This window comes from Sinocyclocheilus grahami, unplaced genomic scaffold (genome assembly GCF_001515645.1).
Source record: "Sinocyclocheilus grahami isolate Dianchi unplaced genomic scaffold, SAMN03320097.WGS_v1.1 scaffold739.1, whole genome shotgun sequence".
NCBI classification, from domain to species: Eukaryota; Metazoa; Chordata; class Actinopteri; order Cypriniformes; family Cyprinidae; genus Sinocyclocheilus; species Sinocyclocheilus grahami.
In genome coordinates, this window is record NW_015505918.1 from 93,736 (window position 1) to 120,367 (window position 26,632).

At 35.3% G+C, this 26,632-nt stretch overlaps 2 protein-coding genes across 4 annotated transcripts; both read right to left on the minus strand.

Moving 5' to 3' along the window:
• Window positions 1–812: 812 nt before the first annotated feature.
• LOC107560684 (uncharacterized) lies at window positions 813–12,501 on the minus strand. 3 transcript variants are annotated; one of them, XM_016244928.1, is made up of 6 exons: window positions 12,461–12,501; window positions 8,051–8,376; window positions 5,195–5,210; window positions 4,388–4,480; window positions 2,028–2,165; window positions 813–1,084 (listed from the first exon to the last, which is right to left on the minus strand). In XM_016244928.1, exons 1-6 carry the CDS (start codon window positions 12,498–12,500, stop codon window positions 924–926), a joined length of 774 nt encoding a protein of 257 aa, XP_016100414.1. In that variant the 5' UTR covers window position 12,501; the 3' UTR covers window positions 813–923. The 3 variants fall into 3 exon arrangements, with proteins under 3 accessions (XP_016100414.1, XP_016100412.1, XP_016100413.1); XM_016244926.1 differs by lacking the exons at window positions 8,051–8,376; window positions 12,461–12,501 and adding exons at window positions 6,484–6,688; window positions 6,919–6,988 and having other exon boundaries at window positions 5,195–5,539; XM_016244927.1 differs by lacking the exons at window positions 8,051–8,376; window positions 12,461–12,501 and adding an exon at window positions 6,484–6,768 and having other exon boundaries at window positions 5,195–5,539.
• A 1,994-nt stretch (window positions 12,502–14,495) lies between these two features.
• LOC107560692 (prolyl 3-hydroxylase 2-like) lies at window positions 14,496–25,603 on the minus strand. Its single transcript, XM_016244938.1, has 12 exons — window positions 25,380–25,603; window positions 24,535–24,660; window positions 22,365–22,454; window positions 20,620–20,660; window positions 20,460–20,551; window positions 20,010–20,137; window positions 19,774–19,869; window positions 19,323–19,473; window positions 18,171–18,288; window positions 17,067–17,142; window positions 16,843–16,983; window positions 14,496–14,690 (listed from the first exon to the last, which is right to left on the minus strand). The coding sequence occupies exons 1-12, from the start codon at window positions 25,434–25,436 to the stop codon at window positions 14,598–14,600; spliced, it is 1,209 nt and encodes a 402-aa protein (XP_016100424.1). The 5' UTR covers window positions 25,437–25,603; the 3' UTR covers window positions 14,496–14,597.
• Window positions 25,604–26,632: the final 1,029 nt, after the last annotated feature.

Sequence of the window (26,632 nt, forward strand, 5' to 3'; positions counted from 1 at the left end):
TTTTTTAAACACTTGAATGTGGATAAGTTTCATAAATAAAAAATAAAGAAATAAACAACATTTTGAACAAAAAGCTGAAAAAAGACTATGAATTGGATTCAGAATGATAATCAAAACGTAGATAGAGTCGATCAACACCCCAAAGCTTGACAGTTATTATTACCTCGTCATTGGTCGACATTTTATTCCATAATGTTACATAGTTTTGATGCTGTTTTATGTCTGATGATCGTGTTAGAATGTGGAAGCATCTGTTGTTTCGGTTTCTTCTTCACTTGTGTTTTTTGGAAATTCTGTACAGAAGATGTGTACTAGCGCCCCCTACAGTATAACAATGAAAACACGCATTCTAGGAACACAAGTATAGCTTAAATATATTTAGACTTTTTCTAAGTATAAGTCAAGTATACTTAAATGTCATTTTAAGTATATTTCTTAGAAGTACATAAAGCCCATTTCTAAGAAGTACATAAAAAGTAGACTAAAAGTATACTTTCCTATTTTTAGTTTAAAAGAAGTATACTAATAGCACACTTGAATAAACTTCTTTTTCGTAAGGGTAATCTTGGTCGATTAATCTTTATGTTTATTTCTGAAATACCATAGACCTATTTGTACTGTCACAATAATATGCATTATTAATTGTGAGTGGAAAAGGAGTGTGGCAGATTTTTCTTTTTGTTGTTTTCACGTTTTTTGTAACCACAGAATGTTTCAGTATGATACAACTGAAAGTCATTAAAGTAAAAAAAATCAGGTTTTCTCATGTATCTCTTTCTGACAAAAAAAAACAGCTTTATATTTACATCTACCCATGCTACATTACAGTGCTACATTACAAAATTAAATATGTTTCCATGGTAAGACATTTAATATAAGATATTTAATGTGTTTTCAGGGGATAATTCTTTCATATGGAATAGTTATGGCCGGTGGATTCTGTTGCTTGAAAGAGTGTCATACTTCCTCAGCGGTTTAATGGTGTCAGTTTTTTGGGACTTAGGCAGGTCGCAGATTTCCATCTTAGTCCGGTTTTGCCTCCAGCAGCTCGATTCCACTGGTTTAGTGTTCTCATAGATGATCTCTAGAAACACATAACATTACTGTAGAGTTACATCAAATGGTTAACAGTGCAAAGCACAGGCCACGCTGAGGTTCTGGAAGAAAATGGTTTTGCTGTGCATGCTGCACCTAACTGCTCAAGTCTAACCACAGACAATGAGAGGCAGTTTAATCATCAACTGGAGCTCAGTCTCATAGCGCTTAACCACATGACACCCACACTCATTCAGCGCTCAGTTTGCGACCCAGGAAATATCTGACCTTGTACAAAGACTCCTGAGGATGCATTAATGTTTCTCAGCAGAGTCTCGTATGAGGACCCCAAACAGTCTGTGTGTCTTTTAAAGGATTTTTGATGGCATAATTTTGATAACAGCAAGAAATAATCTTGATTCTTCCCTCAGTTTGAGGCAAAAATTATAGTTATAGGCTGTAGACATTCATAACCACAAGGCTTTAGCATTATGTGTGTTGGCTTGAGAGTAAAGTTAGGCCTAGTTTGAGTAAAGTTATACAATCTTTGAACATCATTATTATGGTGATGTTATGTTGTAATGCTTTATGATGCTTATATCATGCATTTGAAATAATCATTATCAATTTACTGAGCCACATACACTGTAAAAAATATTTTTCAAAGTTGTAAATAAAGATTATTGGAATACGTTTTACAGAAAAATAGTATTTTAGTCATCCAAAATTTCATGCTTAATTCAATGTGTTGCTTGCCATTTCTTTGTAATTAGTTGTAAAATTCACTAGATATTTCTGAGTGAAAATTATTTCTGCACTGATTTTATTAAGTGTATAAAACATTAAGGTGAGACGGACAATGGACTGTAGGTTCTTAACGTTAGATTTGGTCAAAGTTAACATTGTTTTTGTTAAATAAATTAGTTTAGGATTAAACTATTTATTTGGCGACAGATTTTTTTAAATGCAACATTGAGTCATTGTAGACGTACCTTTAGGTTTGCGAGTCAAGATGCATATGACAACGATTAACACAACTAGTACTACACATCCAACTGCCAACGCTAGCCATATCCGCCACTGAGCAATGCTGTACGGTGGTGTGGAGGATGTTGTGGGGATTGTTGTGGCTGTAACACACAAAAATTTACAAGAAATAGCCCAATGTTAGGTAATTCTGTCACATGTGTGGCTCTTCCTATGGCTGCAGGGTTAACGCTAGATTTATATTTTCAAAGAATGCATGTGTGAATTTGATTATGGAGTTGTATTGAATCAAATATGATTGCAACCTTTTTTTTTTTGAAGGGAAAGCAAACAATTTTTTCCTAAATTCTTCCCCTCCAAATCACTCTACAAACCTGCTTGACAAGCCAGTAATTGTGTTTTTGGTCTTGAACTCCAAAAACGTATTATCATAAATGCAGTGGTGTCTAAAAGGCTAAAACCACATTGAAAATCTGGGGTTCAAAACTTAATTTAATCCTGGACATAAACAGAAAGGTTTAGGAAAAGAAAATAATAATAATAAAAATTTGTGCTGTCAATCAGTAAAAAAATTAAGGTCAGGTATTTTATTAGGTAGCATATTTTTTCTGAAATCAATTGTGATTTTTATATTGTAATAATTTTAATAATAGCAATATATTTTAAATATTTGTTTAATGGTACCTTTTTTTATGACTGAAGTGAAGGTGAGTATCACTGATACCAATACTACTGATAGTATTATTAAAGTAATACTTTTTTTCTTTTTCCTAATATTTAACCATTGTCACTAGCTATTCAACATTACAGTACAATTGAGATCTATCCATTTTAACATTTAGTAGACTTTTAAAAACAACAACTTCTCATTTAAGTGAAGTTAAAACAATCTTCACATAAACCCATTATAATAAAAGTCATATTTATACCTGTGCCCTTCAGAAAGTAGGAAATATACAGCAATTTAAAGTTATCAAACACTAAATTCAAAATTAAATAGATGAATCCTTAAAGCTACAAAAGTTATAGATTTCCTCTTTTTCCTTTTGTTCTTTGATTAACAGACATCACAGCAGCTGGGTTATTAGATTTTTTGACTGCTATAACTTTAAGAGCTGCCGCTGCTGAACATGATGCGGATCACACGCATCCTATTTTCTCATAACTCTTTAACTTTTCTTACTCACTTCAGGTCTTAAAGTCTCTACTAATGAGCTGACGAGTTGAATCGGGTGTGTTAGACGAGGGAGACAGTGCTGGTGCTCCAGGACAGTTTGGAAAACCACTGCATTTCAGAGATGTTCTTAAATGTGACTCATATATAACAATTACTTACTTACATGCACAGTTTTGCGGATCACACGCATCCTATTTTCTCATAACTCTTTAACTTTTCTTACTCACTTCAGGTCTTAAAGTCTCTACTAATGAGCTGACGAGTTGAATCGGGTGTGTTAGACGAGGGAGACAGTGCTGGTGCTCCAGGACAGTTTGGAAAACCACTGCATTTCAGAGATGTTCTTAAATGTGACTCATATATAACAATTACTTACTTACATGCACAGTTTTAAGGCAGCTTTAACTGCCTTTTTGGTAACTTCATGACTTAACTGACGACATAACTACGACATTGCATGCTCGTAGTTTCTTTGGCTCTTTGGACTAATATTAAATTATACAGGCTACAGTGTGTGTCGGCGTATTTGTGCGTGTGATTGAAGAGCAAGTGCTACGAGCACAGTATAACGGCTGACGTTTTTACTGACATATGGCCTGACAACATCTCATCTGACAGCAGTTCATTGTTGTTCTACTGAAGCTCTCTTGACACCTGTACCTTTTCCTCGCTCATTTGACTCGCGCCAGGCGCTGAGGTGAAGTTAGAACGCACGTCTGAAAAGTCTCCCATTTGATGTGGTCGTAAAGACGTTCTGCATTTAAATAAACACAATTCTTGTCAAGAAAAAAAGAGACAGAAGCTGCAGTTGTGAGTGGGGTGGCCAACCCGAGCTTCGCCCCTGCGTTAATTGCGTTAAATATTTTTAACGTTGTTAAACTGAAAAAATTCATTGCATGCGTTAAAGCGCTAATTTTGACAGCACTTATAAAAAATTATAATAAAAATTTGAAAAAAGGACAACTAGGGGTCTCTGTCTTCTGGACCCCACTGTGTAGTACTATGTCAGTTGAATGCCTGTAAATAATTTTGTAGCAACAGTACACTTTATTTCCTAAAAACGTACATTTGAGAACAAGTTTATTGATATTTGAGACAAACCTACACACAGACCACAATAGAAGCAGTAGCCTAGTTATAATGCAGTAAACCCATTACTTAATGAGGGGAAAAAAAGCTACATTTTACCACTGATCAAGCAAGTTGTGGGTGAATCTTGTGTAGTTAGATTTTGCGTCAGAGTCTGTGTCTGTTTTGGATATTCCTGGGTGCTGTTGGTATCTATAGAGAAAAAACAACAGTGAAAGTTGTCAAAACTGTGATTTTTTTTTTGGTACTTTTAATAATTTCAATAAAGGATTTAGGAGTTTAAATGTTAGGCAGTTAAAATGTGAAAGTGATGGAATTCTATAGTTGTCAAATTGGAAATTTGGTTATTGGTATACATTGTCTTTATTTCCCACAAATATTTAAAGCTGTAATGCAACATAAATAGTTTGCATAAAGAAGTTTTTACATTGCAATTTATATTTATAGATCAAGCTCTTTGACGTTCACCTTAACAGTCTGAGACCACTGGTGAAAATGTTTTTATTTATATGATTTAATGACTACTCTTGCATTTTTAATGACAAATTAAATTATCAACAGACCAATTTGAGGGAAAAGTTTAGGTGAACAATTTACATTAATTTCATAATGTCTTAGTATTTGGCTTGTCCTCTTCTGCTTTAATGATAGCAACACTCGATGCATGAACTCATTACGTTTGTGTAAAGCGTGATCATCTTGTTTCTCCAACATTATTTGAGAATCATCCAAAGAGCATCTAGTGCTTCAATGGAATAAATCAAATCTGACTATTTGTACAAAGGAGTTCACATGATCAGTGTCACATATTTACATATTTGATTAGAGAAATAGTACAGAATCTGAAATATATTGTATTAATTTTACATCGCAGCATTTCTATATTTGAAACAACCCTCTACTTACCAACCAGAACTTGTATGCCATCACTGCATTTGTTTTCGAGAAAAGGAATATCTTTTGTAACCTTGCAGAAGTACCATCCGCTCTCATTGGTCTTGATGGAATTAATGTTGAGTGTTGCACAAATGTCATTCTTTTGTGTATAAAAATGCTGTTCTTCAGGTATCTTGTCAGTTAGAGAGTCACAGCCTAAATTAGGTGTCTGGCTATAGTACCAGCTCACCTTATGTTTTCCACCTGGCTGAAAAAAACAGTTGAATGTGACTGAGTCTCCTTCACAAACTTGGATGTGCTTGGGTTCCGAATAGACTTTAAATTCCTCTTGACTTGTACTACTGATCAAAGGTCCTGTTATGGTCAGGAAAATAACAAAAAAATAAAGATAATTTATTGTCTGTTGCTATAAACAATAGACACATGACTGGAATACTGACATTGTGATAAATTATTAAGTTGAATTGAGTTTTTTGGTTCTTAACATTAGTTGATACTAGTTGAGCTAACTAACAGCTTTAAATGCAAAACATCTAATGGCACATGACTGTAATTACTCATATAATACCTCAAACAAGCTATTCTGGGTTTGTCAACCAATGTGTTAATTTGTCATTTTTACTCATAGCTTGTCCATAACGTAAATACAAGGTAAACTATAGGGCTAATTGCTTGGTTTATTTTTGAAAGTCAGTTTCTTAGTCAAAGTAGTTTGTAGTAGTCAAAGTTTTAACTGTAAAAAAAAAAAATATATATATATATATATATATTTATTGCACAGGAAATATACATTTTCATCGTGGAACCTGTTGTCATAACTGGAATCTAACATTAAATGACATGTTATATTCAATTTAACAGCTTTTCTGCAAATTTATACTATCAAATAGTTATGAAACACAAAATGATTAATGAAACAGTGAAAATGTAAAAGATAATCTATTGTTTTGGTGAACAAATATTGTAATTAATAAACTACATTAATAACGTAAAACACATGTGACAAAATTTTACTGTAAAAGACAAAATGTACAAAATTATTCTAATTTAAGAGGTTTTTGAACTAGATGCTTGCAACTGACTTACAAAACTATTGCTAAGTGAAACACATTTGTGTAATCAAAATCTAACATTTATTGAGATAAAGCCTTTGTATTAACTAACCTTGGTCATATTTTGGTCATAAAGTGTCAAAAACTCTACTTAACAAAATATCTGGCTAATTCTATGTGTTAGATTAAATCCAAACATTGTTCTTAACAAACTAGGCTTTTAAGATAGCACAAAATTTCACTTACTTGTGAGTAAAAGAACAACTATTATACTGCACAGTCGATCCATGCCTAAGCTGGACACAGAGTGGGTCGTGAATAATAAACCTCCTTCAGAGCAAAAATAGTTTTAATTGAATGATAGATCCAACTTCAATGAAAACAGCACCTCGCTCGCTCACTCGTGATGGTTAAAGCTCTTGAAGTCTGGCAGAGATACCTAGACGGGTTCCTGTGTGGTCATGCATATATGAATAGGTCTCAGAGCTATCTGTTGATAGCTTATGAAAAGAATTATATTGTCTTCCTGTAGAAGTTTAAGTCTACTAGACATTATTCAAGCAAACAGAATGATTCTTTCAAATGGTTTTGGCAAATAACTATACTTCTAATGCAATACACAGCATGCAAGATCTGCAGCTGAAAAAGTAATAGTTTTAAAATTATTTAAAGTACACTTACCGCTCTTAAAGTGGGTTAAAATGTGAGAGTTGCTTTGAAGTAATGTGCACAAGTTACAGGCATGAAAGCAGGTCAGCAGCATAAACATGAAATGAGAATCAGCACCACAAAAAACTCGACTGACATCAGACGTATCAGGAAAACACCAGAGACGCTTTCTGTTCACTCGCAGAAACAGCACTGCTCAAAAATAATGTCCCCAACTTGTATGTGAACACTTTTGGACCTTCAAGTCACAGTTGTGTTTCATTGAAATATTCCATTGCATTAGATAGTTAGCAAATTAGCATCTGCACAAGCTTTTCTCTAAATTAATTGAACTTTTCTGAACCATTTGTGCAATGTCTTTTAATTAACTGATATTTATAGTGAATATTTTAAGTCAGTTCTTTGTACTTTGAAACATAAACATATTTTGGGGAAATATTTCACTTAGAATGTGTTTGTCCTATATTTAGTTCAAATAAATGACACATTGATATTTCGTCTTGATATATTGTATCTTATGACTTGATATCTTATATTTAATGCAAGACATTTGGAAATTAAGTGATTTACGTGTCCACATACTTTTTTGGGGGGGCCCTCTACATTTGATGGAGTTTTGTTTTGACATCTCATACATGACTTGCTGAGAACTGTGACGCATTGGATGTGGTTTCGATATTAAACCTAAAGGCAAGCCTGAACCACTGTTTAAAAGTCGAACTAAACATCAAACTGAAACAGAAAATGTAATACTGGCATTTTTCTTTACAGATCTAAGTTGCATGTCTGTGTATTGCATAATCTGTATATATCACAAAGAATGCTAGGACAAATATATCTCAGTCTTTAATAAAAAAAAAATTGCAAATAGCATTACATACAATAAAAGCAGACTTAAATGTAAATTTAAATACCAGTGAAAAAAAGACCATTGTCCTTGTTCAAATGAAGCAATTGGCACAAATGAGAGACACATTTCCACTTTAAACAGAACGATACGTACAAGGTTTTGTATCCACACAACAACAACAATATTATTAATAATAATTAAATTCTACCACTTTGGCTGATGAACTACTGAACTTGTCTTTTGGGTTTATATGCAGGCAGTGATCCTACATAAGCTGGCTAACTGAACTTGTGTTCCATTACTGCATTTTTGGTCAAGAACAGGAATATCTCTCACAACACTGCAGAAGTACCATCCAATGTCATTGGTCTTGATGGAATTAATGGTGAATACTGACCAATTGACATTGTTTTCTTTATTATTATGCCATTTTTTATGTAATCTTTCTGTTCCAGAGTTACAGTCTAAATCAGTCGCACTGTAGTACCACCTCAGTTTATAATTTCCACCGGGCTGAAAAGTGCAGTTTATAGTGACCGAGTCACCTTCACAAACTTCAGCGTACTTTGGTTCCAAATAGACGTTCAGTCTTTCCTCTCGACTTCCACCAATCACACCACCTGTTGTGGTCACAAAATGAAGAGAACAGTAATTTATTGTCTGTTGCTAAAACAAGAAGTATATGACTGGAATAGTGTTGATCTTGAGCTTGTTGTGAACATGATGGTTTCTTTTAGTGAGTTTATCCAGAATTTTTCAAATACCACCATATTGGTGTGTAGCTGAAACTATTGCTGTATCTATATGTATCTCTATCTATGATGTATCTATTCTTTGTGTCCACAAAGAGTGCTACATAGAGTGTATTGAGAGAAAAGCTATATTAACTACATAGCCTTCTAACTTCATAACACAACAATAAATAACCCATACAACTTACTCTTATTTATGTGGCAAATACCAAGTTTCCCTCTACTTTCTGACCAGAACTTTTATTATATTACTGAATTTTTTCTTTCTTTTTTTTTCTTTGAGAACAGGAATATCTCTCATGACCTTGCAGAAGTACCATCCACTGTCATTGGTCTTGACAGAATTAATGTTGACCAAGTGACATGTTTTCTGTATAAATATGCCATTTTTCATGTAATCTGTCTATTTCAGAGTTACAGTCTAAATCAGTCGGGTTGTAGTACTAAACTTTGTACTTTCCATCTGGCTGAAAAATGCAGCTTTTTGTGACCGAGTCTCCTTTACAGGCTTTGCACTTTGGTTTCAAATGGAAGTTCAGTTCCCTTGACTTGTACTGCTGATCAAAGCTCCTGTTGTGGTTAGGAAGTTAAAAGAAATAAGATAATTGATCATTTATTCAAGTATATATGGTTGGAATATTGATGGTTTTGAGCTTGTTATGCTTTCTTGTTGTTAGATGGATAATTTCTTTGAACACAAAATATCTGCTGACATGTGACTTTAAAGGGGTCATATGATGTTGCTAAAAAGAACATTATTTTGTGTATTTGGTGTAATGAAATGTGTTTATGCGGTTTAAAGTAAAAAAAACACATTATTTTCCACATACTGTACATTATTGTTTCTCCTCTATGCCCCGCCTTTCTTAAACGCGTCGATTTTTACAAAGCTCATCGGTCTGAAAAAGCGAGGTGTGCTGTGATTGGCCAGCTATCCAATGCGTTGTGATTGGCCGAATACCTCAAGCATGAGACGGAAATGTTGCGCCCCTCACATACTGTGATGCCCTGTCTGGCCAGAGCGACGAGACAAAAACATTCAAACCCATTACAAATGATGCATTTGTTGCATCCAGTGGGGACATAATTACTGATTATAATGACTTATACTGTCTTTTTACACGTTGCGTTGCATTGCATCGCGCCGCATAAACATAAAACTCTGTCTGCATTTGTGATCAGAGAAATGACAAACAACAAGCGCTACTCTACACTGCTCAAAACTTTGAATCGTCAGTGGCAAATTCTTTAATATAAAAAACTTACTTGCAGTTTGTGAGTCAGAACAGCCGGCATTGTAGTCTACTCTACCAGGATCAGGAAACAGTCCTCCATAAAATGTGCTGCACACATCTGAATATTTGGGTTGAACTGTTCTGGAACAGTGTTGTAAATACAACTTAACCACTGATTTGTAGTTGTGTCCTCTTTTGGAAGACCGAACAAAGTAGTTTCGTTTCACAACGAAAAACACAGCGGCCTAGCGTGAGGGGAAGCCCTGGCTTAGCGTGCGCTGAGGCCAGGATAGAGTGAGCTGAGGCCGGGCTAGCGTGAGCCAAAGCCCTGGCTTAGCGTGCGCTGAGGCCGGGATAGAGTGAGCTAAGGCGGCGGGGTCGAGAACGGCGAGCAGCAACGAATGAGCAGCAACCACATGTGACGGACCCCGGGCTGGACTCCGCTTTGTCCATGGTGAAAGTTGATGTATTCCCTCAGCGACCAGCACAGATCAGCTCTAGGCATGACGAAGCAGATATTGTCCTCTTTTGGAAGACCAAACAAAGTAGTTTCGCTTTCACAGCGCCTTCACGACATGGCTGCAGCGTCAACAAAACTACAGTGAGAATAAAAGTTACACCTTCTTTCTTTGCATGAACATTTGGGCGGCATTATGCAAATCTTTCCTCATAGTGAGGTAGATATGTGGGGGCGTGTTAGAACGAGCCGTTTTAGGTAGGTGTGGCTGACTCTGAACTTTTATAAAGAATATCTCTTTGGATTTGAGACTTTAGTCTTTGCAAATTTACAGATCTTCTTTATGCACCAAGAGCTTGTAACACTCCAAAGAGAAAGGAAAAATTGAAATCGCATCATATGACCCCTTTAATACATAACTCAATCAAGTGACTATATGGGGCAAGTGGACAAAGTGAGAAGCTGCCATTTCATGGCGTATTATACACTATTTAACAGTTCTCTGCTAAATGTAATCCGGTTTTATTAATCATTTTGTGTTTCATAAATATTTTTATATATACAACAGAACATGTACTGGTAATTTAAATCTAATTTCCTAAGTTTTCCTATAACCATAAAACACAACACAATGCAATGCAATGCAATGCTTAATTCAAAATACAGGTAAACACCTGTGAAAAATCTATGTGGAAAATTAATCACATTAACATAATACATTGCGCCCTATTTTGACAAACGTTTCTTAGAGTGCATAATCAATATACATTTATAATGTAAAACACATGGCAGAATTTGAGTTTAAAAGACAGAATTCGCATAATTATATATTTACTTAATTATATTTTATTATAAAAAAAATAGCATTTAAAAAAAAAATTTAACTATATAAAATCTGACACAATCCAGAAAAGATGCATACCCAAACAAAGGGCTGAGACTGCAGAATGTCCCCAATGCACAAAAAAACTCACATACCCACACAGGCACACACACACAAACACACACATGGCACACACTCTCCCATTGAAACACATTATAGCATTTATGATGTTTCTGCTGGGAAATGACTGTCATTTTGAATTTTATTTTGACTTAACACAGTTAAATTTGAGTGATGGGGTGGAGTCCAATGAGTTTATATCATATTTATATTTTTAAATGTATCTTTTATATTTATTACATATTTATGAACTGTATGAATATGCATGTGTTTGGATTAAAATTCTGTATCAATTTTTTTTTTTTTTTTACAATATATATATATTTTTAATGTTTTGATATATATATCTGAAAGCTTAATGAAGCCTCAAGTTGGTGTAGTTTTAAAGGGGTCATATGATGCGATTTCAAGTTTTCCTTTCTCTTTGGAGTGTTACAAGCTGATTGTGCATAGATAAGATCACTGAAGTTGCAAAGACTAAAGTCTCAAAACCAAAGAGATATTCTTTATCAAAGTTAAGACTCTGCCACGCCCCCCGGCTCGACCAGCTTCATCACTGTGTCTGTCAGGCGACTCTGTTCCCCTTTCGGGCTTTGTCTTTACATTTATTTAGATAAAGCTCACGATTATGGTAAGGGGTGTTACATTTCCGACGAGTGCTTGCGGTGTTCGGCCAATCACAATGCACTGGGTCAGCTGGCCAATCAGAGCAGACTGCGCTTGTCGGAAGGAGGGACTTTGTAGAAAACTAAGCGTTTGAGAGAGGCGGGGCATAGAGGACCTACAATAATGTACAGTATTTGAAAAATAATGTTTTTTTTAACATTAAAGCATGTCAACATATTCTGTTACACCAAATACACAAAATAATGATCTTTAAAAAAGCATCATATGACCCCTTTAAAGATTTCACTTGTTTGGCTCATTTAAGAATCTCCATAGGATTCAATAGGCCACTCTAGTGGCTATAATCATAAAATGCAATTGTATGTCATTTTTCCCCACCAGATGATATCAGACACTCAGTGACCTAGGTCCTGATGGATCATCATGTTTAAAATATAAATATGCAGAAATTGTGTCTTTCTAAAAATATGCTAATTTTCATAAAAATATCCAGAATTTAATGTGAATAAAATAAAAATCATAAAAAAAAATTTTTTAAACCTACATAAAAAAAGTTTATACAAGTTTAGTTTTTAGTTTTAGTGCAATAAAGCTCCTGTGACTAGCCCCAGTTCACTTTCTACATGATAGATTATATCAAACAATGTTCTTTACAAAATAGAATTTTAAAATGGCATAAAGCTCACTTACCAATAAATAAAAGAAAGATTGCACTGCACACTCGATCCATGTCCAAGTTAGCACAGTTAAGAATAATACTGTAAATCACCCCGAGACTAAATAAAACAATAAACAAAAAGACAGTGATGAAGTTACTTTAAATTATGAATTCAACTTTATGAAACTGCACCAAAAAAAAAAAAGTACCTGGACTCTTTAAAGGAGAACACCTGAAGCTTTCTTGTTCACTCGTGATGGTTAAAGCTTTTGAAGTCTGGCAGAGATACCTAAATGGGTTCCTGTGTGGTCATGCATATATGTACGTGTTATATTAATAGCTTCTGATGCCGTCTTCCTGTAGAAGAGTCTACTAGAAATTGTTCAAACTACGCTATCCACCTTATTTTTAACATGAGTACACAGCCATTTGTAACTTGAATATGCCAAGTAATTGGTTTCATCTACTTCCAATTATTCTAGCTGTACAAAAACAGCCTGCTATGCTGAATGATATTGCAAACTGGTATTTGTTATCATTTTAGTATCATAATTATGAAGACGTTGGTTTGTAGTGCAAAGAGTTTAACTATTTAACACATTTTGTTCTTCCAGTTATTTATCTATAGCGGCAAGTGCTATAGATACAGAACAGATTTGGAGAAATTTACATGAGCATTACATCACTTGCTCATCAAAGGATCCTCTGCAGTGAATGGGTGCCGTCAGAATGAGAGTCCAAACAGCTGATAAAAACATCACAGTAATCCACACCACTGGATGGACTGGAGTGGTGTGGATTATTGTGATGTTTTTATCAGCTGTTCGGACTCTCATTCTGACGGCACCCATCCACTGGTGAGCAAGTGATGTAATGCTAAATTTCTCCAAATCTGTTCAGATGAAGAAACAAACTCATTTACATCTTGGTCTGAGGGTGAGCACATTTTCAGCTAATTTTAATTATTGGTTGAACTACTTTAAAGTTTCTGAAAAAAACAACAACAACAACAGATTAAACCTAAGGGTAAGCCAAAGTCACTGTCAAATATTTTGATTGTGTTTGTACAGCATAATGTGTATTAAAAAATCAGTGCAAGTAAAGGACACAAATAAGTATAATTCAGTCTTTAATTTAAAATACATATTGCAAACATCACTGTGCATTACATACAGTAAAAGTAGACTTAAATACTCATGTAATTAAATATCAGTGAGAAAAAGTGGCCATCGTCCTTGTTCAAATTCGACAAGAGCTGAGGCAAGTGTGCAAAGCACATTTCATCTACCCACAGAGAGACGCACGAGTCAATGAATTTGAAAGGAAAGGACAATTAATATGCCACATTTAAGTTCAAATTCCTTGAAACAGGAACAAATAGCATCTTTTATTAAAAAGGTTCCTAAAATCAAAAGCTGACGCTTGCTATTATAGCAGTCTATGATCAAACTACAACATAGCTTGAGTCAGATCATTTGTAAACAGTATAAATTAACTCATCTGAAAGCATTGTGGTGTCACAATGTGAAGGAAACCACAGTGCACTGTTAAAAAACTGACAGCTATTGTATGTTAATATCACAGAAGAATATACAGTAAGTATGTAACTGTGCAAATCCTCATTTTTCATAGTCTGTTTCATTAGGTAACTTGGATTATCTCTAGTTAAATAAACTTGAATATAAAATACATCCAATATAATGTATATATGCTGTTGTACAGTGTCAATTCACTCTTTGGTGGTATGAATGGCAAGTAAGTCAAACCATACTTTCCTTGATAGAAATTTAAATTATGTTCACTGTTTCTTTTAAAGTCAACATACAAATCTATTCAGAACTACTTCCGTAATTTGATGTATTACCGTCTGAAACAGGATATTTCAACAGAAAAAGGATCATGAAAACTCTGTTTTATACCAGACTAGAAATACCATGGTATAACGTTGAGTCGATTTTGATTTCATGTTGACTTTAAAGGTACGCAACGTAATAAATGTGAGCTGAGATTTTATATGCACACATAATAATAACAATAAAAAAATTCTCACAAACAGACAGAAGCAAAATAAAACAAAATTTCACACAGTAAAAAAATAAAATCATTCTGCTTATTAAATAAATAAGAAATGATCTGAACCCTGTACTTTCTCTCCCATTGGCTGATGGACTATAACTCGTCTTTTGGGTTTATATGCAGCCCTTGGTCCCACATGTGCTGATTATCCAGGGCTTGAATCACCTCATCAGCTTGAAGCCTCTCCTGCAATTAGATTTAAAACACATTATATTTCATCATATTTTAATACATCACACATTTCTTTAGCATTCTATTATTAAACATTATTTATTAAACACTAAACAATTCTTAAATTGTTTTATGTTTTAAAAGTTAAAAAAATAATAATAATTGCAATTATTAAATAATTAAATTGAAAACAACGAAACTGAAACACTGGCCGATATAGTGTTGGAAGTTGGAGGTTTTGTGCCTATATTATGTGTGGATTCAGTGTGAAGGTTAAATTAGCAGAGCAATAGCACAGCTGTGCATAAAATATTGCAATCCACACAACATATCGGGGATACATATCAGATTCATAAGAGGACAGTTTGTTGGTGCGTGTCTCGCTGGTGCACCTGTGACCAGGACAGCAAGTTTTTTGCGGTGTATCGAGAGCCACAGTATCCAGGAAAATGTCGGCATACCACCACAAAGGACATACCACATCTCACAGGAGTAACTGTTAATGAAAGAGGAAGCTTTCTAAAAGGGATGCGACCCACATTGTATCCAAAATACAAAACCACACAGTCACTGCAGAAATAAATGTGCACCTCGACCTTTAGTGGAAAAGTTTCCACTAAAACTTTTCACCAGGAGCTCCACAGGGTTAATATTCATGGTCAGGCTGCTGTAGCCAAACATTTGGCCATTTGTGCCAGTGGCAAACGTCAGTTTGATTGGTGCCAGCAGGCAGTGCAAATTTTGGGCTTTGGACTATGTGAAACATGTATTGTTCTCTGATGAAGCCACCTTCATTGTCCCACATTTGTGGGAGTTATGGTGTTGAGAAGCCCCAAAGAGGCTTACCACCTGGACTGTTGCATGCCCAGAGTGAAGCACTGGGTGGATCAGTGATGGTTTGGGCTCCAATATCATTGCATACCCTAGGCCCACTACTGGTGCTAGACAGGTAACACTACCGAACCATACTGGAGGACCATGTGCACCCAATGGTTCAAACATTGCACCCTGCAGGTAGTGGCCTCAATCACGATGATAATGCACCAATACACACAACAAGACTGGTGACAGAGTGGTTTGATGAACATGACAATGAAGCTGAACATCTCCCATGGACTGCTCAGTCTCCAGATCTGTATTTTATTGAGCCACTTTGGGGTGTTTTGGAGGAGTGAGTTAGAAAACGTTTTCTTTCACCAGTATCACTTAGTGACCTGGCCTCTGTTCTGCAAGAGGAATGACTCAAAATCCCAGGACTTGTCCTATTGCTAAAATAGTAATAGTAGGCTTTTTGTCATATATATATATATATGTGTAATTTTTAAATTTATATATAAATTATATATAAACAGTCATCAAATAATTTCTTAAAACATTCATTATAAAATGTATTTATATAATAATTCATTCATTCATTTCAATTGCGCATTTTAAATTATTACTAGCTGCCATCCAAATCCATGGTTTAAAAAAAACATCTGTCTAAATACTTGGTTCTTTAGAAGTGAACAACATCTTACTTCCTCCTTGTAACCTCACATGTTCAGGCATGTTTTACTGTACAAGTACTGTATTTTACAAGCCATTTTTCAGTTTGCATAAATGGTGTTTTTTGACTAAGGAGGAGGTTTAATAATTGAGCTTTAATAATACAGTGCCCTGTTTATTTCAAAAGAAAAAAAAATGATACGACTCTTATAACGGTGTACGTATAACTTATACCAGGTACAGCATAGGTATTCATTCATTTAATGTGGTCAGGGTTCACTGATGTGTATAGAAATACTCCAAGTCAAAGGCCTTAGAAACATGTGCTTAGTGTATATAAATACAATGGGCATCATGTTAGTGTGTTGTGAGAACAGGAAGTGGTTTAACGGTTTGACAGCACTCACTGTTGGGTATAACACTTCTGTATAGGTGGCCATATGTGGCTCAAGACTTGTGCTTACTGTACAATGGAAAATTCCACTTCCTCTTAAATTACATTTTCCAACTAGACAGAATTTTAGTGATATATACTGTATATATATATATATATATATATATATATATATAGACATGCCACCATGTTAATATAATATCATTGGCATTACTAAAACCTAAACCAAGACTGAAAAATAAACACTGTATGTGCTCTCTCTGACAGACAAACAGGTTTCCTCACCAGCTCCCTGTAGAGGGGGTCTAAAGTGAACCAGAGCGCCACAGCACACCGCTGCCCCCTAGTGACCGCTCGCACACCGTGTGGATTCTCACCGCCAGAAGAGAACCCCACCATTCGCCCGCACCTGGGCTTCACTGAGGCCTGCGACGGGAAAACAGAGCGTTTAACTGCCAAACTCTACCTGAGAGGACAGATGAGCAGAACGCACAGTAATTCTTCCTTACGGTGACAGTCTTGGCATCCATTTCTGTAAAGATGAATTCTCCACCGTCAAAATTGCCGTTCAGATACAGCAGTGCACTGAATCACCAAAAAAAGGAGAAAAAAATATAATTAATAACTGGTTTGTGTGAAACTTATTTTAATGACTAGAAATGACAACTGACCAGGCATACATTTAGTTAAAAGTACAACTATTTTGAGTCCTGAAGAGGGTTTTGGAGCTGTTTTAAAGGGGTCATATGATGCGATTTAAATTTTTCCTTTCTCTTTGGAGTGTTACAAGCTCTTGGTGCATAAAGAAGATCTGTAAAGTTGCGAATACTAAAGTCTCAAATCCAAAGAGATATTCTTTATAAAAGTTAAGAGTCAACCACGCCTACCTAAAACGGCTCGTTCTAACACGCCCCCACATGTCTACATCACGATGTGGATTTGCATAACACCGCCCAAATGTTCACACAAAGAAAGAAGGCGTAACTTTTATTCTCACTGTAGTATTGTTGCTGCCGCTGCTGCCATGTCGTGAAGGCGCTGTTTCGTTGTGAAAGCAAACTACTTTGTTTGGTCTTCCAAAAGAGGACGATATCCGCTTCGTCATGCCTAGAGCTGATCTGTGCTGGTCGCTGAGGGAATACATCAACTTCACGCTGTCGATCGCCGGATCGGCTTTCACCGTGAAAAAGCCGACGTATAACCTGGACGAAGCGGAGTCCAGCCCGGGGTCGTCACATGTGGTTGCCGCAAGCCGTTCTCAAGCCCACCTGCCGCCACTCACTCTAGCCACCGGCCTCTGCTCATTCTAGCCCGCCGTGTGTTTCATTATGAATGCAAAACTACTTTGTTTGGCCTTCCAAAAGAGGACACGACTAGAAATCAGTGGTTAATTGTATTTACAACACTGTTCCAGAACACTTCAACCCAAATATTCAGATGTGTGCAGCGCATTTTAATAAAGAATAATCGGTTATCGGTATCGGCCAAAATTTTCATATCGGTGCATCCCTAGTTTTTTTAACCTTAAACCGCATAAACACATTTCATTACACCAAATACACAAAATAATGTTATTTTTAGCAACATCATATGACCCCTTTAACACTTCTTACCTGTAGTCTCGGTAGGTGTAAGCAGGCGGCTCTTTCCAGCACTCATTCGCTTCTGGGTCCAGAAGACAGTTGTCTGCATGTATTGGGTGACTGAGGTCATTTCTGTGGTCCTGCTGACCTGATATTAAAAATATTATAAAAAATAAATATAAAAAATCATATATATATATATACATGCAGGACTCATTTTCAGCCCTGGAGTTTCATGCCTTAGACTGGCCCACTTTAGTTCACAACTGACTATATTAAAATTATGTAATTAAAACCTCAGTATATAAGTATGCAATAGTGCACTGTTATCTACAGCCTTGTAATTCATCATATTTTTCAAAAATATCATAATTTCCAAATTGCAAATGTCGTTATTTTGCACGTCCGCTTACTGGCCGTCTCATCGTCTTCATTTGTTGTACTCTCGGTGGATTTAAGGAAAAAGGTACTCCGCTTAGCACATTTGGCTGCGTCAGTTTCTAGAGTTTTTTTTTTTTACTCTGGCCTTTTCAGTGCCACCTTTGCACTTTCTATTATCCATTTTTTATCTGTTATTTTTTGCTCGCATATCTCCAACAACTGACTTTTTTGTTTTTTGAGTAAGGTGCAGCTGTCGGGGGAGTCAAAAGATAATTACATCATCATTAACCTGCAGGCTGCACTCTGCGAGTAGGGCAGCAGTAAAATAATAAATAAAAGAGCGGGCCTGCTGTGAGTGCAAGCAGCCTAGTAGAGACGGCATCCATATTTCAACCCAGTGGCATGACGACCCCGGCCCTCACGGCCAAAAAAACAGAGCGGCTCACCGGGAATTCTCCCGGTGCTTTCGATTAGCCAATCCAGGCCTGTATATATATATGAGACAATATATTATATAGATACAATATTATATAAATATATATATTATTAATAAAATTATATATATATATATATATATATATATATCATTAATATTTAATGTTATATAAATATGTATTATAAATTATATATATGTTTAACAATATATATTATGTAGATGTTTTAAATATTTTACACATACACACTCACAGTATGCAAGTATATACATACCTCATGACGCAGCATTATGTGTAGTATATTCTGACTTGAGTAATCAAAATGTGGTTTAATCTGAGGTAGAAACTGAGAGCTGAGGTGACGTACCAGATATGGCGGTCCTACACACAAGATGTGTGTATGAGAAATGAAGAGTAGAGTTTAGCATGAAGTATGACTCAAGTATCCGCCTGGCCTTCTCGCTGACATCATAAAAGAGGCGGGCACTTTTTAAAGGAACACGTCCCTCATAGCCATACTGCAAGGATAAATAACAAAGAATTAATTATTAATATTATAATATGCATGACTGTTTAATTACTCACGACTCTTTGTCCAATCAGAATGTACATAAATCTTTCAAAATAAATAAATATAAATTGTAATTATAAGTTCATTTACATTCCAAATAACAAAATATACAGATAAGAAATATTAATTCAAATTTTACTCAATATTTGAGTGTGCTACGTATTATTACACTTTACTGTAATATTGGGTTCATGTGTCACACGATCTGTAAACACACAAGTGTCAGTCAATGTTAAAAACTACTAACCTTCAACGTTTTCAATACTGTCGCCCCTTCGAATTTCTCATTTGGTGTGTGAGGAGACATTTTCCCCTTGTAGCCGTCACCAGCTGCAGTGACACTCTAAGGAAATATTGAGATAACAACCCAAACTTAACTGTAAAGTTACAGTACATCTGACATGAAATGAAATAAAATACTATATCACATAAGCTGATTCGTTTTAAGACACTGAGAATGACACAACAGATGTAAACTCTCACGTGTGCCAGATGTTTGAGCTCAGAGCACTCATCCTCACTGATGACATAATCAAAAAGTGCCCTCTGACTCCCATTCAGAGTGACAGAGTTCTGTACAAGTCGTACATTCTCATACAGCAATGGACCTCCTGTATACACATGTACACATACAACCACAAATGTACTTTTAATAACCAATCAAAATGGTAAAACACTGAAACAGTAATAGAAATGTTCCTAATGTGCTGAACCAGTATATTGTAACCAGGCCGATTTGTGAACTGAATCAATTGGTTCATTGAAAACAATCAACTTTTTTTGCCATTTTTGTAGCTTTGAGGTCTCTATTATTCGAACCTATTTTTAGTCCATCTTCTTGCCTTTTGTCCAAGTTATGTTTATGGTTATGTATCTTGCCTTTTACAATATTAAGTTCATAAGTTCATTTAAAAGTCAGAAACAGCATATCACCTTCCCGCAACTCTTGTAACACAGACATTGTGACATTTCTCTTTGCTGATATTGGCACATAGTCCATCCAGCCATTGGTACCAGAAGGAATCCTAATGACACATAATTCAAAACATAAGCTCTGAACATTATCAGTACACTTTATTATATCAATGCCTACCTGTTAGCATCTTCTCTGCCACCCGAACTGCTCCAGTAGTTCTGAAGAGAAACAACAATCAGAAGCATACATTAAAAACTCTTTAGTTCTGAAGAGCTGTGCCTTTATAATAGTTGGGCTTATTGATGATCCCACCACAAGGGGGCGATGTAGGCTACTTGTTTAATCTCAAATATTACAGGAGCACCTGTTCCCTGTCATAGCTGTTACCAGACTGAAACATTGTTCATTCCCATTGCCTACATGGTACATTTGAACTATTTTACAATATTTGATTCCTCATACATTTACAAAGTGAACTCTTAATTAAATCGGCAAACATTTTGTTTTCAAACAGACTTCCCCTATCTTCCATTGGTTGAACAAACAGATAATCCCGCCCACTGTAGCTCTATCAGGTTGGTTAGGATTATCAAACAAACAGCAATGTTTTGAAACATCTACACTTAAAAAAGTGAAACGACCATGTTGTTTAATCATGGTTTCTGGTTTAAACCTGTTTTCCCCACAGTAAAAAACAAGGAAAAAAACAATTTTGATTAAATAGTATTTTTGCTTGACAAATAAATAAATAAATAAAAATAGTCACTGGCCAATTTTACCTGAATGCAGAAATGATTGTGGGTTTTATTTGATTTTTTTTGTGTGTGTGTGTGTGTTTTTGTCAGTACATAACAGAAAAGATGATTCATATTTTAAAAAGACATCAAAACTGATGGACTTTCAAAGTGAATATTCCTGCCTTTATTTATTAAAAGTAAATTAAATGAAACATTGATAAACAAAATGCTTTAGTTTTATCTTAAGTGAAAATTATACTTTCATATTATAACTAATTTAGCTTTTGTTCGTGGTTAAATTCATTTTTAATATATATATATATATATATATATATACCTACATTAAGTAACGATATGATTTTTGTAAAAAGAAAACATGGGCTTTATAAGAAAAAAAATCTTTTTACTTTGCATGAACGCCAATTTTTGTTGTTGGAATTATCCCATAGTAAAAAACAAGGAAAAAAACAATTTTGATTAAATAGTATTTTTGCTTGACAAATAAATAAATAAATAAAAATAGTCACTGGCCAATTTTACCTGAATGCAGAAATGATTGTGGGTTTTATTTGATTTTTTGTGTGTGTGTGTGTGTGTTTTTGTCAGTACATAACAGAAAAGATGATTCATATTTTAAAAAGACATCAAAACTGATGGACTTTCAAAGTGAATATTCCTGCCTTTATTTATTAAAAGTAAATTAAATGAAACATTGATAAACAAAATGCTTTAGTTTTATCTTAAGTGAAAATTATACTTTCATATTATAACTAATTTAGCTTTTGTTCGTGGTTAAATTCATTTTTAATATATATATATATATATATATATATAGACCTACATTAAGTAACGATATGATTTTTGTAAAAAGAAAACATGGGCTTTATAAGAAAAAAAATCTTTTTACTTTGCATGAACGCCAATTTTTGTTGTTGGAATTATAAATATTTGTGATTATTATTAAAACTTATTTAAGGTTTGAGCGGAGCCTTAAATATAATTTGAGAAAAAACTAATACATATAGCTTAGGGTATTAAAATTTTTTTTCAATGTACACTTTTTTTTTTAGAAAACCTACAAATTACTAGCTTATAAATATCTCTGCATATTAAACTGGTATATACAGAAAAAAATGGCAGACTTGAGCTTTAGAAACCCATTTCTAGTTCATTTTGTGAACTTACTGCTTCAATATAGGGCACTCCAAGACTACTGCTGCCGATGAGCAGCAGGTCTAACTCCTGTTTGTGCCGCTTTAGATACTGTTCAGCTTCCTGTGGCATAAAAAAGCATAGTTAGACTGATTATATTTACTACATGCTGTAGGTTTAAGATTATGGCCCTAATTATTTTATCTCCCAAACATCTTGTTTACAACACAACAAAACCTGAGGGATGGATGGCGTAGTCTCAGTCTAAAATCAAGCCCGTTCCACAACCTGTGCGATTTCTCTTGGCATTTTCCAAGACTTTTTATTAGTGGTCTCTGGCACTCATTTAAAGCAACTTGTTATAACTGGAGCAAAGTCTGCTGCTTCTAAGTGTGGTCAAGACCACATGAAATGGCAGCCTAGGTGCCCTTGAGTTACATGGGTAGCATTTGCGGCTTTGTGTTCTTCGAATGCAAACAGCTCTCAAATTGTTTCAGGGAGCTTTGCGGTGTTTCAGTGAAACTTTCTACTCAGCTCCCTGTTTGAGAAGACTATGCTGTCAGCACAGTATCTCGGCGGTGGGTTAACAAGGTCCCGGAGGAACTAGAAATCGGGCAATCAGACATGGCAGCAAGCCCATATAGATGGAAACACTCTGCAATAGGGTGGAAAAGAATGTACTTGGTTGTTATGAGCTAAGAACTGAAGGATCTTGCAGTGAAAGACGTATTGATGCCCTCTGGCACTTGACTTACCAAACTCATGTGGCTTTAACAGTGCTAATAGCTTCCAGGCTTTCCAGCAAAAGACTCTTTTGGATAGTTCAAGAGTGTGTGCAGCCATTATTGTACATCTTGGATACCAAACCCACCAAACACATGATTATTCTAGTGTGTTTATGCACGCTGGCATCCTGCCAAATTCTGCACTTGAGGATTAAGTCTACTATAGTGATTTCGTAATAGATCTGCACTGGGAAGATCTGGATCTGTTCAAAAGCTTCAAACGGCATTTCAAGAACTATCACCATTATGAATTTGAACTTGTTCGATGTTGACTGATGCTAGTGTAAGATAAGTTACTTTAAAGACAAGCATCAACTAAAAGGAAAATTTGTAAATTGGGTCTATCTCAGGAGACTTTGAGATTTAGAACAATAAACGTCTCAGTAAGCAGTCGATCAATGGCTCGTATCAAGCAAATTTCAAATTGCAAATTTCCACTATCATGACTGTCATATGGCATCTGCTTCAATGAAATAAGAATGTCTGAAATATAGAAAAGGAATAAAAAAACAAACAAAAAGTAATTTGGTGCATCCAAGTAAAAATACCATATTTTATCTTGAAGACATGTGAGTGTCAGGGTTATTATAGTTAAAGGGATAGTTCACCCAAAAATGAAAATGTTATGTTTATCTGCTTACCCCCAGGGCATCCAAGATGTAGGTGACTTTGTTTCTTCAGTAGAACACAAAGAAGATTTTTTTTTTCAAATGGACCATTGACACTCTATCTACAATCTCAATTAGGAGTGTCAATGGTCCATTTGAGAGATAGGTGGCGGTAATGCACTTATAAGTCTGTGATTTGCCGTAAAGCAAGAAGAAGAAGAAGGCGCCTCACGCGCAGGCTGAAGAAGAAGACGCGAACGCGCTCAGGAAAGTTCGGACATTACGGTGAAAATCAGAGGTAAAAAACTATATAAATACTGTTCAGTTTCTTGCACAGACCAATTGTTTTGTGTCTTTACATATCAGTGTATCGTCACGAGCCGCAGGGTTTAATTCGGTTTTGTCTGTACATGTTTTTTTTTACTCTCAAAGCCGTGATTCCCATCCACTTACATTATACGACTGACAGACTGCAACGGTTTGAGTTAAAAATCTTCATTTGTGTTCTACTGAAGAAACAAAATCACCTACATCTTGGATGCCCTGGGGGTTAGCAGATAAACATCACATTTTCATTTTTGGGTTAACTATCCCTTTAACTAAAACTAAATACATAAAAAAAAGTTTGTTTCTTGAAATAAAATAAACTTTAACTGAAAAAAAGTAAAAAACAAACTTATTTCAGCTAGTTGCCAGAGCATAACTGAAAATGTAAAATAAAAACTAATTCAAAATATTAATAAAAAAAACTATATCAAATCAACACACTGCTTTGTTTTTTTTTCTGCATGTTGCACCACCATGTCTCACCTTGCGAGGCTGGCCATCATGTCCCAGCACTTCCCTGTAATGCTCCACATTCTCAGTCATGAACTCTTCGCCTTCGTGGAACAACAGGTAGGTCAATGCGCACTCCAACGCCTTCTCATTCCTTCCCATAGAGGAGAGAACCAGTTATTAAATGTTGATGAAGCCACCAGGGCTCTGTTTCTTGGATTTTACATCCTGTGAGGCTGTCTGATTTTTTGGAGTCATCTTTTCCCACAGTCACGTTTATTTCCTTTTGGAGACCCACATGCTCGGAAACATTCGCATTCCAGGCCAGTGACCACAATGGAACAAACACCACACAGGGATGAGCGAGTGGAAACACACGGCTCTGAGACTTGCAACAGAGACGGCACTCGCAAACACACACCTGAATGACTTGCCATTTTATGAACAACAAGCAGTATTTGTAAAGCTAAAATTTCTCATCTTGGAGCTCTTTTTATTGGTGTGGAAGCAAAAGTTCAGCTTTGACATTTCCAAGAAGAAATCAGTCAAGTCTGAAATATTTATCAGATTCTCCCTCTATTTTAGAGTGAGTAATTTCATGATTAATGAGGTTTTGTAATTTCGAAATAATTTTAAGGTGCTTTTAATCTGATTATAATTACTGCTGACAATTCCTTTCCATTACAGACTATTTCTAATTTGACTGATGGAAGTCAGTAGTGTTGTAGCCAATATCTTCTATCTTGAGTCCAAGATGCAAGGAGAGAATTGGGGTCAGATACCATATCAAGCCCAATGAGTTTCACTCCAAGACTAGAAGTTGTGAAGGTGAGTTCAAGAAAGTTCAATCAAGCCAGTTTTGACATGTATAGAGGTTTACCTTGGAAATAGGCAAATTGCAGGTAGTCGTAATGCAGTGGCAGATAGTTTTCCATGGGCGACAGGCGACCGGGGCGTGTGGCCAAGTCTCGGATGCACTCATGCTGGCAGTGAAGAACCTGTGTGTAATGATCTGGAAGATAAAGTTCAACATGATTTAGATAGATCTCGAGGTCAAATTAGCTTGGGGCCTCTGGCCAATTCTCTATCTTGAACCAGTTGAAAAGTTACGACACACATGCAGATGCTTGAATTTTAACTATTTACCACTACGCTCTTAAAAAAATAATGGTTCCAAAAGGTTTTTTTTTTCAGTGATAACAGAGAGAACCATATTTGGTTCCTCTTTCAGTGAACAGTTCTTAAAAAAACTTTTTTATTTAGTCTGAAGAACATTTAAAAAAAAATCTAAAGAACTTTTCTTTTTTTTTTCTGCTATAAAGAACCTTCTGCCGAATGGAAAGGTCCTTGATCCATAGATGCCAATAAAGAATCTTTATTTTTAAGTGTACACTTGTGGAAAAACAGAAACAGGGTATCGTGGCGGGATCTGAAAAAAAAGAACTTTGGAGGCCCTCTCTTGGCACAATTTTGAGTTTTACAGCCCAAATACTGAGAAATTACATTGCAAAATATGTAAATTAAAGTTGTAATTGTGATATCAGGTCACATAGATGCAATTATCTGTAAGAAAATTACCAGACCTTGTGTGAAATATCACAATCTTTAAACAAATCATTATGAGAATTAATAGAAATAGTTGAAAAAAATTTTTTTGTAGTGTTGAAAAACACAGTATAGCCAATTTGGACAAGTACAGAAATTAATTCTGGTCTGAACTGGTCTTTTCAGCAGGGAAACTCCTTTTGGCCTCTGAAAGGGATAACAAATTTAAATAAATAAATAAAAAAAAAAGAACTTTGGAGGCCCTCTCTTGGCACAATTTTGAATTTTACAGCCCAAATACTGAGAAATTACATTGCAAAATATGTAAATTAAAGTTGTAATTGTGATATCAGGTCACATAGATGCAATTATCTGTAAGAAAATTACCAGACCTTGTGTGAAATATCACAATCTTTAAACAAATCATTATGAGAATTAATAGAAATAGTTAAAAAACATTTTTTTGTAGTGTTGAAAAACACAGTATAGCCAATTTGGACAAGTACAGAAATTAATTCTGGTCTGAACTGGTCTTTTCAGCAGGGAAACTCCTTTTGGCCTCTGAAAGGGATAACAAATTTAAATA